The sequence below is a fragment of the Opisthocomus hoazin genome, chromosome 2 (genome assembly GCF_030867145.1).
Source record: "Opisthocomus hoazin isolate bOpiHoa1 chromosome 2, bOpiHoa1.hap1, whole genome shotgun sequence".
NCBI classification, from domain to species: domain Eukaryota; kingdom Metazoa; phylum Chordata; class Aves; order Opisthocomiformes; family Opisthocomidae; genus Opisthocomus; species Opisthocomus hoazin.
Window position 1 is genome coordinate 71,608,731 of NC_134415.1, and position 17,398 is coordinate 71,626,128.

Sequence of the window (17,398 nt, forward strand, 5' to 3'; positions counted from 1 at the left end):
AAATCAAAGATCATGACAAAGAAGAATCCGAGGGAGGGTCTGTAAAAGAAATATTTGAGAAGGTAAGCAAGCTATTATGATTTACTGACTTGCATGATAACAGAAGTAACCAATGAAATTATCAAGAATCAATAAAAGCAGAGAGAAATGGAAGTACTTTCTCCACACAACGCATAGTGAAATCCTACAGCCCCTACCAGAGATGTTGCCGAAGCCAAAACTTAAGAACTGTATAAAATGGTGAAGGATGCATTTATTGATAGTTATTAAGCAAAGATTCAGATAGAAACCTCAACTAAGGAAGTGTCTAAAACAATGATTAGTGGAAATACATAGAGAGTGACATCTTATTTCTAACTGACTGCTCTGGACAAACTCACTAGGCAGACCTTTACATTCATCCAATGAAGAGGCACAGATAACTCTGCTGAGGTTTTACAAGGATAGCTGATCTTGCCAAATTTCTATGATTCAAGAGGGCAGAATTCACAAACTGAAGTGATACTATCACAGGGATTATGCCATCTTGAAAGAAAAATGTCAGGAGATATAATCTTACAATATAATGCCTTCTTAAAAAAATGTGTGCACAGCCACATGTGTGTATGCATGGAAAAAAGTAAAAAAAAAAATCTAGACTGGCTCACGTATGCCAGTCATAGCCAAAATCTAATCCAACAGAGGAGGAGCAGTGGGCTGAACTCCTGAATTCTAATCTGATGTAAATTGTTTAAGCTTTTATTTTTTGATTTTCCTGTGTGAGTTCTGTTAGGGTTCTGGAGTGTTTTGGTAGCTATTTATAAATTGTATGAGGATCAATATTAAAATTTAGAGCTCTAGAGATGACAGGGATTTAAGGTCATGAGTAGGAACACAAAATTCTTTGAATCATTGTCAACTTGGGTGTTAACAAGCTATTTTAAAAATGAGGGCAATTACTACATGTGCTGGCAGGTTGAGCTAGCTCTGTTTCTATTCCAGTGATGACCATTCCTGTAAGAAATGACACTGTAGGACAGAGGTAGTCCTGGGGAAAAAAAATTATCAGAAAACCGTATGAGAAATTTAAGCTGAGGCTCCGAGATTTGCTAAGCTTTCTTGTTTACTAATTAAGACAAACCACAACTACATTTGCAAACAGGAAATGAAAGTAAGATATCTTATACCTTCTCTATGCATGTTTTTATATATACAAACATACACATCTGCACCACTGGACTTTAACTCATATATACATTTCCACATTTACTCTCATGTGCTGGAATTCATCTCTACAAAAATATATCAGAGAAGGCACATCCAATCATTTTGAACTTTTATCCACTTTCCTATTTATTTCTGTATCTCTAATTCACCTCCCTCAAAGTCTGTTCTAATGCCTTCTGAGTTCCTGAGGTCAAACTAATGGGCCTGGATGACTTACTGCCATTTGTTAAACAAGCATTCCAGGTTTGTGAGTCTCCCACAACTCTGCTGGGCAGCAAGACTGGCATTCTTATTGCCAGGCCTATGAGTTTGTATGCCAACTCTTATGTTACTCTAAAATGCAAATCACCTAGTTTTCATACTGGAACATGTTTGGCTCAGGAGTGTTTTTTTCACCGTAGGTCTGCTGACTTCTCTTTCCATGCATTCATTCCATTACCTTTACCTCTACTTTGAGCATCACCAATCGATAAGCTCAAAGCATTTCCTCACCCTAGGTGAACTCCAAGTCATCTTCAAGCTCTATGCCTTAATTCAAAATACAAAAAGTCCTGTTTTCCTTAACAGGTCCTCAATTTCTGACAACGCAACCATTTGCTATAATGTTGTAGATACCTTTACGTGCTGTAAACTCACTACAATGACTGAACTTAATGCATCTGCAAGATAACAAAGTAGATTATTACTTTATGTGGTATCTATTTTTCTTGTGCTTCTATCGGTTGAGACAGGTACACTTCTGGTTCAAAAGCAAATCAGGAGTGCCTTTCTTTTTAAATAAAAAAGTCAAGCTTTTCGCATCATATTGCTTCTGAGAGAAATTAACGTATATAGTTGTATTTAGTTTTAGCTGGTGAATCAAAGCTAACAATTAAAAGATGAATGTCCTCCTATTTAAATGGCCAAACCTGAGTGATTTGGTTTTTCAAACGCAGACCAGGTTCAAATCCAAACAACGCTTTATTCAAACAGATCCTTGACAGAAGTTCATTTAAAAAAGGTTCCTGCTCCAGTACATTTCTCCTATATTCTTTTAGAAAAACAATCACAGACAACTACATGTATATTGAGAGTATTTTTCCAATTTGCTTATGTATTATTAAAAACGTTAGGAAACAGAAGCTAGCAGAAGGGGACACCGTACTTATTCATACACAGTCCACTGAAAAAGTAACTGCAAATACTATATTTTTAGATACATTTAATAAACCACCTTTTACATAACTAAACAACAGGCTGCCCATCCGATACTTTACACCACTAGTTTTTATTTAACTATTATTGACACCCCCCCCCCAATCACCTCATTGTGCAGCTCTCCACAAGGAACATTTATCCGCTTACCACAGACAGAGCCTCGCACTAATCTCCTTAAATGTGGTCTCTCGGGGAGGTAGCGGTATTTGCATCCAAAGATACTGAGGTTTGATGTGTGATCTCCGAAGAACCGGAGCTGGCGGTATCTCTCCCCACAACGGTAACAGAAATTAGTGTTACACTGTGAACAGGTCATGTGGTCGCACCCTTCTGTTCTCTGGATGTGGATCTTTATGAGCAGAAGAAAGAAAAAGAAAAGATTATTTTTTTTCCCCTCCTCCCTAAGCACAGGAAAGTAGGCACTACCCGGTACAGTTGATGCATCAGATGGAAAGTCACAGTAAGCAACCCCCTGCTTAACTCAGTATTTGCATTAATTAATACTGCAGCTGTCCTACAACAATAATGATTTCCTGAGGCATGTTTCAGAGCATCAGACATGAGTTATAGTTGTTTTCAGATTTCCATTCGTATTTTTCTATATAATTTTCCTTCTCTGTTTAAACACCCTTTGTATCAGATGAGAGTCTGAGCGATCCCTGCCCTTACTGAAAACTTGTTTATTACTTAGATGTATTAGTACCACACATTACTAAAAATAAAGGTAGCACAGTAAATATAGTTACGAACTCTTTTTGACCCCTCCACAGCTGGGCTTCCCTCTTATGCCACCTGTGGCCCCACTTTGATTTGGCATTTTGTAATAAATGCCAGAAAGGCTCTGCTGTTAGAGTGAATGATTTGAAAAATGGGTTTTGGGGTGTTTTTTTTTTTTGGTTAAAAAAAAAAAAAAAAAGTCCACAAACCGTATAAGAATTACGCCAAGCTTTCACAATGCCCGCAGTAGAGCATCAAGCTGGGCTGCCTAGGTTCTACACCCATCTTTCTGCTGTTCACCTGCATGAAATAACTGCATTCCTGAATCTCCATGTACTCTTCTGCAAAACTGGTATATTTATCTACTTTGTACAGATTTTTTAAGGTTTCAGTTTTAGTTTCTAGTTCTGAGAGTCTTAGGAGAGATGGTAGTCCTGGGGCTGAGTATTTCACTAAATCAACTATGATTACGCAACTACTTCTAAATCTTGCCAACTAAAATTATAGCTAACAGGGTGGTAAACACAGTTTTCCTAGCTCACAAAATTGCTGAAGACCCTCCCCACCCCCTTGAGACCACGCTCCACAATGGAACAGCAGATAAAGTTAACTAATAATTGAAGTTGGAATTGACCCTCGGAGGTCATCTATTTTAACCTCTAGCTCCAAGCAGGGCTAACTTCAGTGTCAGATCAGATTGCTCCAGGCCTTGTCCCGCTAGATCTTAAAAATTTCCTAGTATGGGTATGTCACAGCCTCTTTGAGCAACCTGTCCCACACTTCACCACCCTCCCTGGGAACATTCCCCCCCCCCCATCCTTACATCCAATTGGAATTTTACTTGTTGAAATCTGTGATGAATGAATGACTCCTGAAACTCTTATCCATATCTACATGTATTTATTTTGCAGGGAGGTACAGGTAAAGACACTACATCAGAACTCAGCTGCCCTGCAAGCACCAGAGATGCTGAAAGCTCAGGGACAACCAAAGACTCCGACCTGAAGAGACAGAATCACAGAATAGCTTTGGGTTGGAAGGGACCTCTTCCCTTGTCCACTGATGCAGTCACTCCATCATAGAGGGACACCAGGTTGGTTAGGCAGGACTTGCCCTTGGTGAAGCCATGCTGACTGTCCCGAATCACCTCCCTGTCTTCCATGTGCCTTAGCAGAGCTTCTAGGAGGATCTGTTCCATGATCGTCCCAGGTACACAGGAATGGTCAGTAGATGCTCATGACTCCTGGGGTATCTGACATTTCTGAAAGGGTCAAGCGTGTTTGGTAGTGATCAGGGTTCATCTGGGATGTGAGAAATCTCGTTCACCCAAACAGCTACTGAAACTGACACTTCATACATGTAACAAACTGATGTTTTCCACCAGCAGTTCTTTCAGTAAAAGATTCCAGGGCAGATATAGTTAAAAAGTAGCTCCAAGTACACCCGCCAACATCGTTGTACAAAGGATAGCACTTTCAGGATTTATATTTCTACATTTCCAAATGCTTCTTTTAAGCACAAGAGGGGAAAGGCATTCAGAAAAAGAGAGGACTGGGCTATAAAATGTTACTCTCTAGTAGGCAAGTAGGGGACTTGCGTTCATCCCACAGAAGGGACACAAACAGACTGATGAAGCAGTTATGCCCCTCTGCCCTGAGGAAACTTGCTGTTTGGCTCATCTGCGTCATTCCTTCACCTGTATCATAGGTGCCCTGTTTTCCAGAAGGACCTGAAAAAATACTATTGCTGATGAGCTTTGTAAGATACTTGACTTCAAAACTTTCACATTTAAGCATTTACTGCAAGCGAGGTGGAAAGGAGAAAAGTCTACCCAATATCATACCAACTTAAGCATAACTTAAGCTATGCACTTTTTCTTCTAAAATGTATATTGTCAGTTTGACTTTTGCCTTTACTTTCCAGGTTTGCTATCACAAAAATGTTGACCGTACTCATGGAGCCATAGTTTATTTCATTTAATTCCCAATTGATTAACTTAAACTGAAGGAAATTTAGTTCCAAATTGTGGAGTTTGCACATAGGGCCTTGGTGTATTTTAACAAATTACCTTTAACATTAAATTCCAGTTAGTTTTTCAGGGGACTGAAATTCAGACAGCAATTTTGTAATATTTGTAATTTTAGAGATACCTTTCTTATCTGCTGATACAGTGACATATCTCCATCTTAAAATGTAAATGATGGAATTGGATCTTATGAGATTAATGTAACTATTTTTTTTTCTTTTCAAATCAAGACTGTTGAATTCTCTTCTATCTTCTCCAACTTACCAACCCAATCTACTAAGTTATCATCCATCCTAATGGAAAATCTTTACAAGCCTGGAGCCTATTAAAACCCTAGATGCAAACAGTAATACCAGAACTACTACACATTTCAAAAATTAATTTGTTTTGGTAGTAAGCACTTCAAGGAGCTGCTGGCAATAGCTTTATAAATCCTACTCTCAACACCTTTCAGAAACACCCACCTCTTGGACACTGCTTGCCGTTCTCCTACGCACGCTTTCCTAGAAGCATCCCAGCTCCAGTTAGCCAGGCACCACTCCAGTCATTCCTGTATCTGCTTGTTTCTGCTCTAAATCCTCCACACTTACTGTCCTCTTAAAACATAAAGAAGTTGATAACGGATTTATTTTCCTATGGACACATATTGCAATTGTGTGTACATTATCTTTGCCTCTTCAAAAAGTATTAAATTTTTTTAGTGAATATTTATCTGCATATACATAACTGTCTTCAAGAGCTGCAGATTTGGAACAACTGGTTGTACTTGCCTGTATTTTTTGTGCAAAAAACCTTCCCAGAGACTTCATTAAAAAATTAAATAAAGAAACCCAAGTCTTATGTGTGAGGCTTGTACTCCCTACCATATGCACGCAGACTGACAATGCCAGATGAACTTTGTACGATTCAGTCAGGCTGCTTTCATGCCCAAGACATGACATCTCACTTGATCAACCTCAGCTCTGGTTCACACGGACGTGCCTCCCTCCCCTGAGGATAATCCACTGACAGAGATGGATTGCAAATCTATCGCTTGGGAAAGTGATGACCAATGGGTCAGATATCGCACAAGTGTTCTGCTCCATGGGCAGCACCGCGACACGCAGCAGGCAGCCGGGGGAATGCGCGGGGCCAGGAATGCAGCTCACTGTGGGTTCGGTGCCTTGCAAGCGCAGGCTCCCCAGCAGCATGGTGAGGGCGGAGGAGGCAAGGCGAGAGCACGAGGACTGCAAGCCCAGTTTCTGTCCCCAAGCATTCAGCCAGTGCTACTGGCTTCACCCTGCACACAGAGCCTGCTCAAACCCGAAGACATACCCTCACCTTACAGGGAAAGGTTTAGTCATTCAGAAACCCAAGAATGGCTCCCAGAACAAGAGGGGTGAAAATTACATGCCAACAACAGTGCACACAGAGCTCAGTGAAGGAAACAACTGAAGTAGCACAGTGGCTGTTTCAGACCCACACTTTACCTCCTCTGCTTGTTATGCACTCTTACAGAAATCTTCCAGGGAAATTGCTTCCAAGAGATGAGGGTGAGAGTGGCTATTTCTCCTCCACTCCTTCTAAAGGAAACCTGGTGCACAGCTTTAATCCTTCATATACAAGCAAGGGCTCTCTCCCCTCCACAGGATGAGAAATAATTTGCAGAGCACCTTCAAAAACTATGCCCCAAGTCATTTGATAACGTTCAGATTAATCAGAACAGTGAATCCACAGATAAGATACTCCTTGATTTGCACTGACATCCTTGTTTACTTAAATTTCTGCTGCTGTTCGAAGCTTTCTAAGCTAGAGCTGCTGTTTGATGTTTTCTCAGACAGTGTTGTTTTTGAAATTTATGGTAAGATAACAACAACCTGAAGTACTTCCTTGGTTTGTTGCACTGTAAAAACACTTGTCGAAAAATGGCATTCCACCACAAACATGTTGTTGCATGAAAATGTAAAAAATAAAACCCTGAAGCTAGCGGGGAAAGACAAATCAGGTTATTGATTTTAAGAAAAGGCATCTAGTAATACATAGCAAATATACACTCATTAGCCAGCCCCTTCTAGAACCAGACCAGCACTTTCTGGACAGGTCTTGTTGAAAAAAGTGGTCTATCCGGAGCTTCTCAAAATAGTGTACAATAAATTTGGAAGAGGCGCTATTAAAAACAAAAAATGTCAAAATTCAGATATGGTTTTGAAAAAATAGTATTTTGTAGTATTTCCATACCGATATATAGTCACAGAATGAATCTACAATTACATATTTTGACAGTGCATAACATTTATTTGCTTATGAAAGCGTATTCAGAGAAAGCAGGTAAATATAAGCTATTTCTATCAGGTGTGCTAAAGCTGTATCCACCTACAGGATCAAGTTTGAGCTTAACAGTGCCGTTAGCATTCATATTGCGAAGCATTATATTCTTTCAAGGCACTTACCAAAACCACTAAAAAAACCTGTGAATACTTGCCTAAGGATCTGCCTATATATACACACATGCAGACACATCATAAGAGTGTTCCCATTTTCTTACCTGCATGCCCAGACAAGATAATAATTGTGCATTCTACTTCTCCACGGTACAGCTACCTAAAGAAAGAGTCTGTGTGTATATGTGCCTGTGTGTGTATATATGTTATTATCTCCAGAAGATATCTATAAAGTATGGTCACAGTTTACATTGTGATCAGTATCACACTTTGGAAGTTACCAATAATTTTACAAGCAATCTCAGTAATCTACCTCTACTGAAGTTTCTACCTTTAATTTCATAGAATCATAGAATGGTTTGGGTTGGAAGGGATCTTACAGATCACCTAATTCCAACCCCCCTGCCACGGGCAGGGGCACCTTCCACTAGATCAGGTTGCTCAAAGCCCCATCCAACTCAGCCTCGAACACTTCCAGGGAGGGGGCAGCCACAGCTTCTCTGGGCAACCTGGTCCAGCGCCTCACCACCCTCAGAGTACAGAACTTCTTTCTTATATCTAATCTAAACTTACCCTCTTTCAGCTCAAAGCCGTTGTCCTGTAACTGCAAGCCCTTGTAAAAAGCCCCTCTCCTGCATTCTTGCAGGTCCCCTTCGGGTACTGGAAGGCTGCAATAAGGTCTCCCTGGAGCCTTCTCTTCTCCAGGCTCTGTTAGCCCAGAGACGTTAGCTTAAGTTTCAGCGTAAAGATTGAACACTAATACCTCGACTAACAATTTAATCTTGACTTTGCTTCAGTTTTAGTGTAAAGATTGAATATCACAGTTTAATCTTGACTTTTCCTTAATCTCTTTGTCAGTTTTGTCTGCTACAAATTTTTAACCAAAACATGAAAGAGATTCTTTAAATAAACTATATGCACATATCAAAATAAAATACATAGTCACCTGAAACATTGCCTGTGTGGCTCTAGAATAAGAATAAATAAAAGAGCATGTTGCCAACTCTGTTTTCTCTGTCACTCTATTTTATTTGGAAATACGATAGTCATGTGATTCAGTGTTATTTTACATAGAGGTTTTTGGGGGAGGGGGTGTGGCTTGAGAGATGCAGAGAAATTATTAGCTCCAACCCTCCTGACTCCAAATTGTTAACAGTTGGTATGTTTATCCCCACGTGCCCAGACATCTATTAATGCTTTTTTGATGAAGAATGTTGTGTAAGATTTATTTTTTATCTACTCAATAACCGATTAAGAAAGAAAAAAGAAACAGAACAGTACCACTAACCACTGGCTAAGTGGTTCTTTTGATAACTTGCTTTAAAAACAAACAACGTGTTGATTCAAACATTTTGGAGGTTGTAGGCAGGAAGAATTTTTTTCACCTCTAAAGAAAAAATATCAGGAGTTGGGGTAGCAACACAGTTTATGAAAAGGTTGAACTCCCTCTTCAATACTCACTTGTAATACCACATTACCAGAAAGGACTGTTAACAAAGGTCCTTTTTCTGTGCTAGTTTCATAACTTCCCATACTGCCTCCCACCATGCAGGAGGTTTTATTTTCTTTTAAAAAAAGAAACCTAAAGCTTTTTGGAGTTAATAGTCAAACTCTTGCAATTTCAGGCTTCAAAATTAGCGACTTCACCTGCGTAAGTTTCAAGTGTCCAGCCTCTTCCTTTAAAGATGGTGAAAAGAGTTGTACAGTTGGCATTTTAAATCAAAACTTACTAAGGACAAACATGTCAGGGTTAGCAGTTTTAGCTCCTTTCTCTTTCCAGCTAGCAGCCCTCTTCCCCCTGCTCTTCCACATTCATACTGTTTTGCTTGGTGCGTTTTCTTCATTATTTTTTGGACAACTTCTTTCAATAGTTACATCATTTACTTTGTCATAAAACCTGAACCTGGACACAAGTTCAAGCATTAAAACAAAACCAGATACTACTTCCCACTACAAAAGGAGTGAAGTTTGTAGAAGGATTTACTGCGAGACTTCCCAGAAAGGAAACATTTTCTAGAACTGGCTTAAACCTATCAACTCTTACCAAACAGCAAGCTGTGAAAACTGTTCAAATGCCACACGTGCGCGGGAGGAAGGGTAAACAACTGACTGCTGATACAACTGACTGCTGATTTCAGAGCTTTCCAAATTTTTCATAGTGTTTTGAAATCTTTCAGTTTCAAGCTATGGCATTACAGGCATTTCTTTCCCCAAGACCAAAATAAGATACTCAGAAAACCGATAAACATTCTCTTATTTGCCCAGGGTAAAGCTTGAAGTGTGACAAAACTTAGATGTAGAAGTAAATCTTCCCATTTAATATATATTTCCTACCAAATGTTCCAGTTTCCTTACTTTGTCCTCTCCATGAAGTAGATGCAGAGCAATATACAGGTTCAGATTAGGTACTGCCTTTCAAAAAAAAGGACAGTCTCCCACCATCATGGTGCTCTCAAGGTTTTGACATACTACTCTGTCAATAGTTGGAGATAAGCGCTGTGACAAAAACCAGTGAACAAACATAACAGCCACCTTCATTAAGGGCAGCCGGGGCAGGGGTCTGCAGGGCTGCTGCATCTCATTTGAGTAGCAGGAAATACTTCCTATCCTGGAAAGGATTAACGACATTTTTAGGGTGCGGGACTGCACTTCAGTGTTAAAAATTAAGGTAATTCATAGAAAGGCTTGTGAAGAACTGACATTTAATCCTAAAAAACTTCTGGTTTTGCCAAATCTTGACATCTCCCTTAGTTAACTTGTTGATAGAGTACTTTCTGCCTTACTCAGAAATCGAATTCACCCAAGCTCATTAGAAAACCTAACAGAGGGCATCATATTTCTCTAAAGCTTTATATTTCTTTAAAGCTTCACTTTAGGAAGAATTTATGCTGCAACATGCATTCATTATAAGTATACATCAAAGCCCCCTCTTATGATTTCCATAATGCTGCTTTGATATGCAGAGATTCCACAGAATCAGTGTGGGAACCAGCAAGTAAAACATCTGGCCTGTTTTTCTCAATGGATCATTCACAAGAATCTGCACAGCAAGCGTGAATTCCATTTTCAGTGCCGAGCAGAAGCTACAAATATTTACTTTAAATAACATATTTAATTGGTTTGAAGCCACTACCTGCAAGCCAAGGGAGAGCAGCTCACCTTGCATTTTGGACACTTCTGGGCATTCCTCTGCCCGTGTTCGATTTCGTTGGCCCAGTGACGCAACAGCTTGTCTCCCTTCTTGTATTCTTTGCAGTTAACGCCTTCATGCCAGGGAGAGTGGCACTTGAAACACCAGACAAATTGGCAGGATGGACACTGGATCTGTACAAATGAGAAAACACCACACGTTTGCAAGCTGGGCGCTGACCCAACTGGAAAGCCTGTTTTAAAGCCACTGCTCTTCAATTAAGAGAGTAGCTGCCCAGCAAAGGTCTAACACCTTTGGAAGGATCTGTTTTAAAAACACAAGTTGCGGAAGATAACTTGGGTTTTTTCTTTTTAAAAGAAAGAAAAGATGCAACTAATTGCTAAAGCCAGGAAAGGCCTCAATCAAACACAGCACAGATGGCTTGGTGTAAGCATAGGAACTGATTCCCAAATTCACCGTGGGGCTCAAGTGCCAAAATGCAAAATCCAGGAGGCTTATTCAGTTGCCTCCAGTACGTGTGTGAGATCACCTAAAAATCAGCAGCCAGTTTTCACCGCAGTGGATCTCAGTCTTCTAGTTATAAACTTCACTGCCAAGGCTATTACCAGGGAGTACCTGGTCTTCTGAAGAGGCTCTACAGAGCCCAGAATGCATTATCAAGCTTACATTAGAAATGGTCCTGGGAAGAGGGGCCAAGAGCAAGGGTCTCAACCAAGGGTCACAACTACCACCTGGAAACCAGGCACCTCCTTTCGTTCTTGATTGCATAAGGGTGAGCTGAGCCTGTGCCAAACAGCCTGCTTGCTACAGACCACACCTAACAGCACAAACCACAAGCCAAGCTCCTTAAATTGAAAAAGGATCTATTCTTCCCGCCCCCTGGGTTTTAAATCATTACATCAGACAGATACCATCGTCATCATGTCTTCCTCCAGAGCCTGGCTTGCTTTTCTTTTTCTCTTTTTTAAAAAAGCTGCAGCAGCTGCTGTGTTTGTAGAAGTAACAAACAGAGGCACACTGCAGGTGCTTATCTGATGAAAGACAGTCATCCAGGTAGGAGGCCTAAGGAAAGCAAGAACTTGAAGCCACATTAGACACAGGCATATCTAGGCTACTGCAGCATCTTAATTTCTGCTGTGTTTGGCAGCAAAATGTCTCAGCCTGAAAGATGGGAAGGCACATCTCCCAAGCGACTGCTGAGTCCTGTCCACCAGCCCCAGTTGCTGTGCCCTCTGCTCAAGACACCCTGACTGGACTGCTGGTGTGCTGCCCCCGGCTCCAGTCAGAGTTCAAAGCAGGCCCTCAGATCTTCCTTCAGTATCTTGCTGGGGGGCAGCCAAAATTACTATTTACATGTGCAATTCCTACATTTGTCACTACTAGAACGCTAATACAAAGCTGATGTGATCTCTGATGCATGACTGAGAAATGAAGCCGTCTGCTACCCTTAATGCTACTCCCCAAATTCTCTATGTAGAGATAGCGTTTAGGTTTTTGCCTTTAATGTTTCACATTTAAAACCTAATTGACACAATGGCTCAAGCTGAGCATTTTTATGACTCTAGCTGATCCATTTTTCAGTGGCTGTCTTTAACTCCACCTGTAGAGAGCAAATTTTTTTTTTTTAAACACTGGAGCTTTGTCTCACAGTCATAGCTTCATTTGTATAGTGATGTACCTGTCTGTGCAGCACTGTTTAAACAAGTACTTTACCTTTAATAGTGGACCACATGATGTGCTGCTCACTGCATCACTTCAGCTTACCTCTTTATGCCAATTCACATCTACAGATCAGCAAGTGCAAGAATGGGAGTTAATGGTCAAGAGAACTGATAATTCTCTCACTACCCATAAGACAGCATTTCCCCCTCCAGGATTCTTTGCCTGGGCACAAGGCTAAAGCGCAAAGAAGGAAAGCAGCATCAAGAAATTGACAGATTTTCTCCTTGTACAACACATCAGCATTTTAGTCAGTTACCATCTACTAGTCATTATCAATGTTAAAAAAAGTCATACATGCATTTAAGTGTTAGAATACACACATTTCATTCATACCAAGCAGACTCAAAGAGCATGCAATATTCAAATGGATGAAATTCTGATATCCTGCACCCGGTGCAAGTATGACTTGCTGCTTTCTCTAGCTACAAAGTGACATTTTTGCTAGGGCATGCAGTAAGGTACCTCACACAGAAAACTTCACTTATCACATGGTTCCTGACAAAGAAATACCTTACTGAAGACACAGGTAGGCAGCACAAAACCAGCAAAGAATAACAAATGAAACTTGTTTGTAGGGAAACAACACATTAAAGCTGCAATGCATGGATTACAAACATTACTACTTTTTGCATGAAAACACAGTAAGGTCTAAGGCCAAGATGAAGTAGAAACCAAAAGCAATAAACTAGAACCAGTGCCTTTTCTCTGATTTGTTGGTCTACTGCACCAGACGCTAGACCAAAGGAAATACACTATCCTGCATCTCTGCTTCCCCAATGAATTATCTTAATAAAAACAGCTTAATAAGAAAGAAGAAAATTTCCACTCTGAAGAACCTAAAGAACAGCATATTTATTGCTATTAACCAAACTAACACACAACACTGATATGTTTCCACAATCCTTTGGCAACCAATATGCACAAAATAGATTAGATTGCTAACAACTATCCAGTCCTATATGGAGATATCTTTTTTTTTTTCCTCCTTTCCCCACGCCTACCCCCCAAGCTTTGAATTTACGTTTTTCAATAATGCATGCACAGTGACCTACTGCTGGGAAGACAGATTACTGCAGGCATCGCACTGTATTACTCAGTATTTGTTATGCCTCAGCCAAAGATGAAGCTTGTAGCCACAATTCAGTGTTCTGCAACCTGAAAGCTTTTACAAGTCGCAGTATTCAGACATTTGAGAAGTAACATGACTTAAAAAATACAAATCCAAACCAACAGATCTAGGAAGCTGCAAGATCAATTTTCCTTCTTAAACAAAATGCTAACATAATTTAAAACATAAGCTTTGTGTGTTTGGTTTGGGGTTTTTTTCTGGTGAAAATGTGGCACAAATTCATTGCAGGGTCTTTCTTTCTATTACAGCATATATATAATTGTAAGAAATATAGCAGCAGCCACCAGGATATATATATATAATCTTATACACGCACACTGACATCAGATGTTTCCAAATACATTACTTAAAAGCACTGAAATACAGGATGAAGCTATGACCACATGAACTCCGAATAACACTAGTCACCCTGAACAGACCTGGTAACTGAAGTAAACTAGTGGGAACTGTGTACTTCATCACCAGGTTTGGAATTCCCAGTTTCCTCTTCCACCTGCCGCCCCTGACAGCACCTTCCACAAAACTGAACTGGTAGGTGTTTTTCACATTTTGAATGGGCCACTTGACTTCTCTGTTGTTCAATACTGTCTGAACATACATTGAACAGGCAAAGAAAAGGATGTTCTTTTACGTAGTTACGAACCTTTTTTTCTTGGAACTAGCGGCCACAAACCAAAACTCTAAACCTATTCAAACTTGGATGCAGTGTGTGACACCAATGTGCTTAAATAGGAATATAATAGGGCAATTACAGCAGTCTTTCAGATTCTTATTCAGTACTTCCTCTGTTTTTCTGAAAGAAAAGTCAAGTATGATTTGCTTTATGCTTCAGTATTAGTACATGAAATCATCAAAATGGACACAAAAATGCTACCTACATATAACTTAAAGCAGTAAAATATATTATAGTCCACCAAAGCAAACAAAGTATATCTGAAAAACCTGACACATTAATCTAGTGTTTTTTCAATCATGTTTTTCCTCACACAAACACTTTCCCATTTATTTTATGACTTCCATTTCAGTCGACCAGAATTGAGAGGATGGATGTATACACAAACTTCTATGCCATGTGGAGGTCAGTCTCCCCTGAAATAGAAAAGATTACACAACTCATGCTAACCCTTTTGGTTCTCAGCTTTCTGAAACACTGACCTTTGAGGCTAACATTTTCCATTTTCTTAGCTAGCCTCTTTACTGCAAACTATTCTAACTATCATTTTCCTCACCTCCCAGGAAAAGACCTTTCAAAATTGGTAGGTAGCAGCAACAGAAAACACTGCTCGATGCAAGATGATGATAGAAAAACTGGCTGCACATTAAAAATACTTTGAGAGCCTGAAGCTGCAAAAAGCTTACTGGGATTTTCTGCTGCTTAGTGGAATGCTAGCTATATAAAAGGATAGCCGAATTAATTGTGCAACTGATTACATGAATTACAATCGCTAGAGCTACACAATCACTTTATTCCAAAATAAATATGGACTCCTGCCAAAACAGCTGCCACCACCTTGTCACCAACCCATCCCCTCTTTTCTACCAGCTGAAAATAAGCAACAACAAAACAAGTCTTGTACCCTACTGGAGCTGATCTTTGATCCAGCTCCCACTGGACACCAAAACATCAACACGAGCAAAAGCAAGCTGGCAGGTACGAAGAGCTGAGAGCAAAGAGGGAGAGTACAGCAAAGTCACCACATCCACAGCAGTGCAGGCTCAAGGCAGACTCAAGTGATGTGTAGCCATGAAGGTATCTGCTACTCATGGATGAGATTTTAACCAAAAAGGCGGAAACTACACAGATCCACTCTATCACAGCATCTTTGCAGGTACAGATTCCTACTAGAGTAATGAGTTTCAGAAACTCTTGAGCAATTGAAACAAAAGATAGTTTACATAACTGCATTGAAAAAACATTTATGTTTCCAAAGCCAAGCACTCAGGCCCTTCTTTTATGTGACATGTATCTCTTGACAGAAGTGAACAAGAAAACTTCATTCTCAGCTTCACAGGCTGATAAGGCAGAAACAGAGTCCAAGAACTGCTTCTTCATGGCAGGTGGCAGGTCAAAGAACTAACATTAAAACAACAGGTGGAGTCCAGGGCTTAGAGGAACGTCCCCCGGCAGAAAACCCCTCACAGAACAAGCCAACATACTCACTCTTGTGAAACCCGTGTCTGTTCCATGCATAGGAACTGAACTACCAGTTATTCAATTCTTTCCCATTTCCTTTGCACTTTGGCATACCAGCTTTGACCAAAGGTTTACTAGGATCTTGTCCACAACCAAGTCTTATGCTACCAATTTAGGTCATAAGAGAGGGGGGGCAGGGGGTATTTCCTTATTTAAAGATGGATCCGTTTATAGAATCCTAGGTTGGAAAGACCTCTAAAATCATCAAGTCCAACCGTCAAACCAACACCACCAGGCCTACTAAACCATATCCCAGTGTTACATCTACACATTTTTTGAACACCTCCAGGGGTGGTGACCCAACCACCTCCCTGGGCAGCCTGTTCCAATGCCTGACTTGTGATACAAATATTTGACACAGGAAACAAAACAGTCACACTGCTGTACTGTGTTGTCCTAAGTAGCACTAGTAGAAGAAAGGTTTGGATAGCAAGTTTTCCCTTTCTTCTCCTCCTGCTCTCTCAACATGCATGCACCAGTTAACTTTCTATGCATAGCACACCAAGATTTTGTTCTCAAAAATGAAAAACAGCAGCAGCAAACTGAACTGCTGGGCTTAGATCAGTTTAGCTGACAAAACAGGTGTAGTAAGGAAAATGAATTTACCTAAAAACTTTGCTACCTCTTTAAATTGAGGTGTTAAGTTTATAATTTAGATACTGTATCAAATTTTAGGAATGCCTTTAATAAGACTTCAAAAGTATCTCTTCAAATGTACTCCTGGATTTAAGTACTTTCCTGTTGCGGTGTACAAGAAAGCGAGGGTACTGGCACTGAGCCCTTGTGTGCAGTGATCCTACTAGTAGGCTTGTGCGTAGACTTTCCCCACGCATGACACTGTTCTTCTGAAAGCAACACTTCCAGTGCCGTAGCAGAATTCCTCTGATGCAGTTGCTGTTTATACTGCTTGCATGCGAATATGCGAGTCTCCCAGTCTCCAGTCAGGTGTCTCCTATGCTATATGCAGAAGAAAATGAGCCTGTACCTCCAAAGTGCCTGTAATTCAAGGCACAGACAAGTTACCATACAGTCACATTAGAATCCAAGAAAATGGAGATAATAATGGTCCACAGCTACGTGTATATGTAATTACTCACATATACACAATCTTACATATAGTCTTCTTTTTAAATCTTATCCCTGCAGCAAAACTCTTTCTTGTGCTAAGCTTAATATATGTCATTAAAACCATACTTATGCCAGAAAATAACACAGGTTCAGGGATTAGGTTGAAGCCCTGGCCTATAATCATCCATGCTGTTTGCTAGCACCTTCCTAATTATATTTCTGACCAACATCAACTACACATTCTTCCAGGCAACACCCGGCCATAGCTCAAAGGACACATTTTGCCAGAGTCTCTTCCCAGGAGGAGACTTGAGCTCTGCAGATCAGAGCTACACACAATGCATCACCACAGCACCAGGGAGCTGCTCCTGGCTTGCACTATTTCACGCATATCACAGCCTCCCAGTCCTTCTGATTATGATTCGTAGGGAAGTGGTGGGAACATTTTAAGTACAGCATTTTAACTCATAAAAGAGCACTGATGGCCAGAATGACCCATTTTGTGCCTTGAGGAACATTCTCAGAGTCAGCATCCCATGACAAAACAGCTGCACCGCCCTGATCTACC

At 40.3% G+C, this 17,398-nt stretch overlaps 1 protein-coding gene across 1 annotated transcript in view; it reads right to left on the reverse strand.

Moving 5' to 3' along the window:
- The window catches only part of RNF217 (ring finger protein 217), a 70,633-nt gene that overhangs the window by 16,052 nt on the left and 37,183 nt on the right, over nt 1–17,398 (reverse strand). Inside the window, exons 3-4 of the mRNA XM_075414117.1 lie at nt 10,726–10,890; nt 2,551–2,752 (exon numbers count right to left, since the gene is read on the reverse strand). Of these exons, the coding sequence (XP_075270232.1) occupies nt 2,551–2,752; nt 10,726–10,890 (367 nt within the window). The remainder of the gene's footprint in view (nt 1–2,550; nt 2,753–10,725; nt 10,891–17,398) is intronic.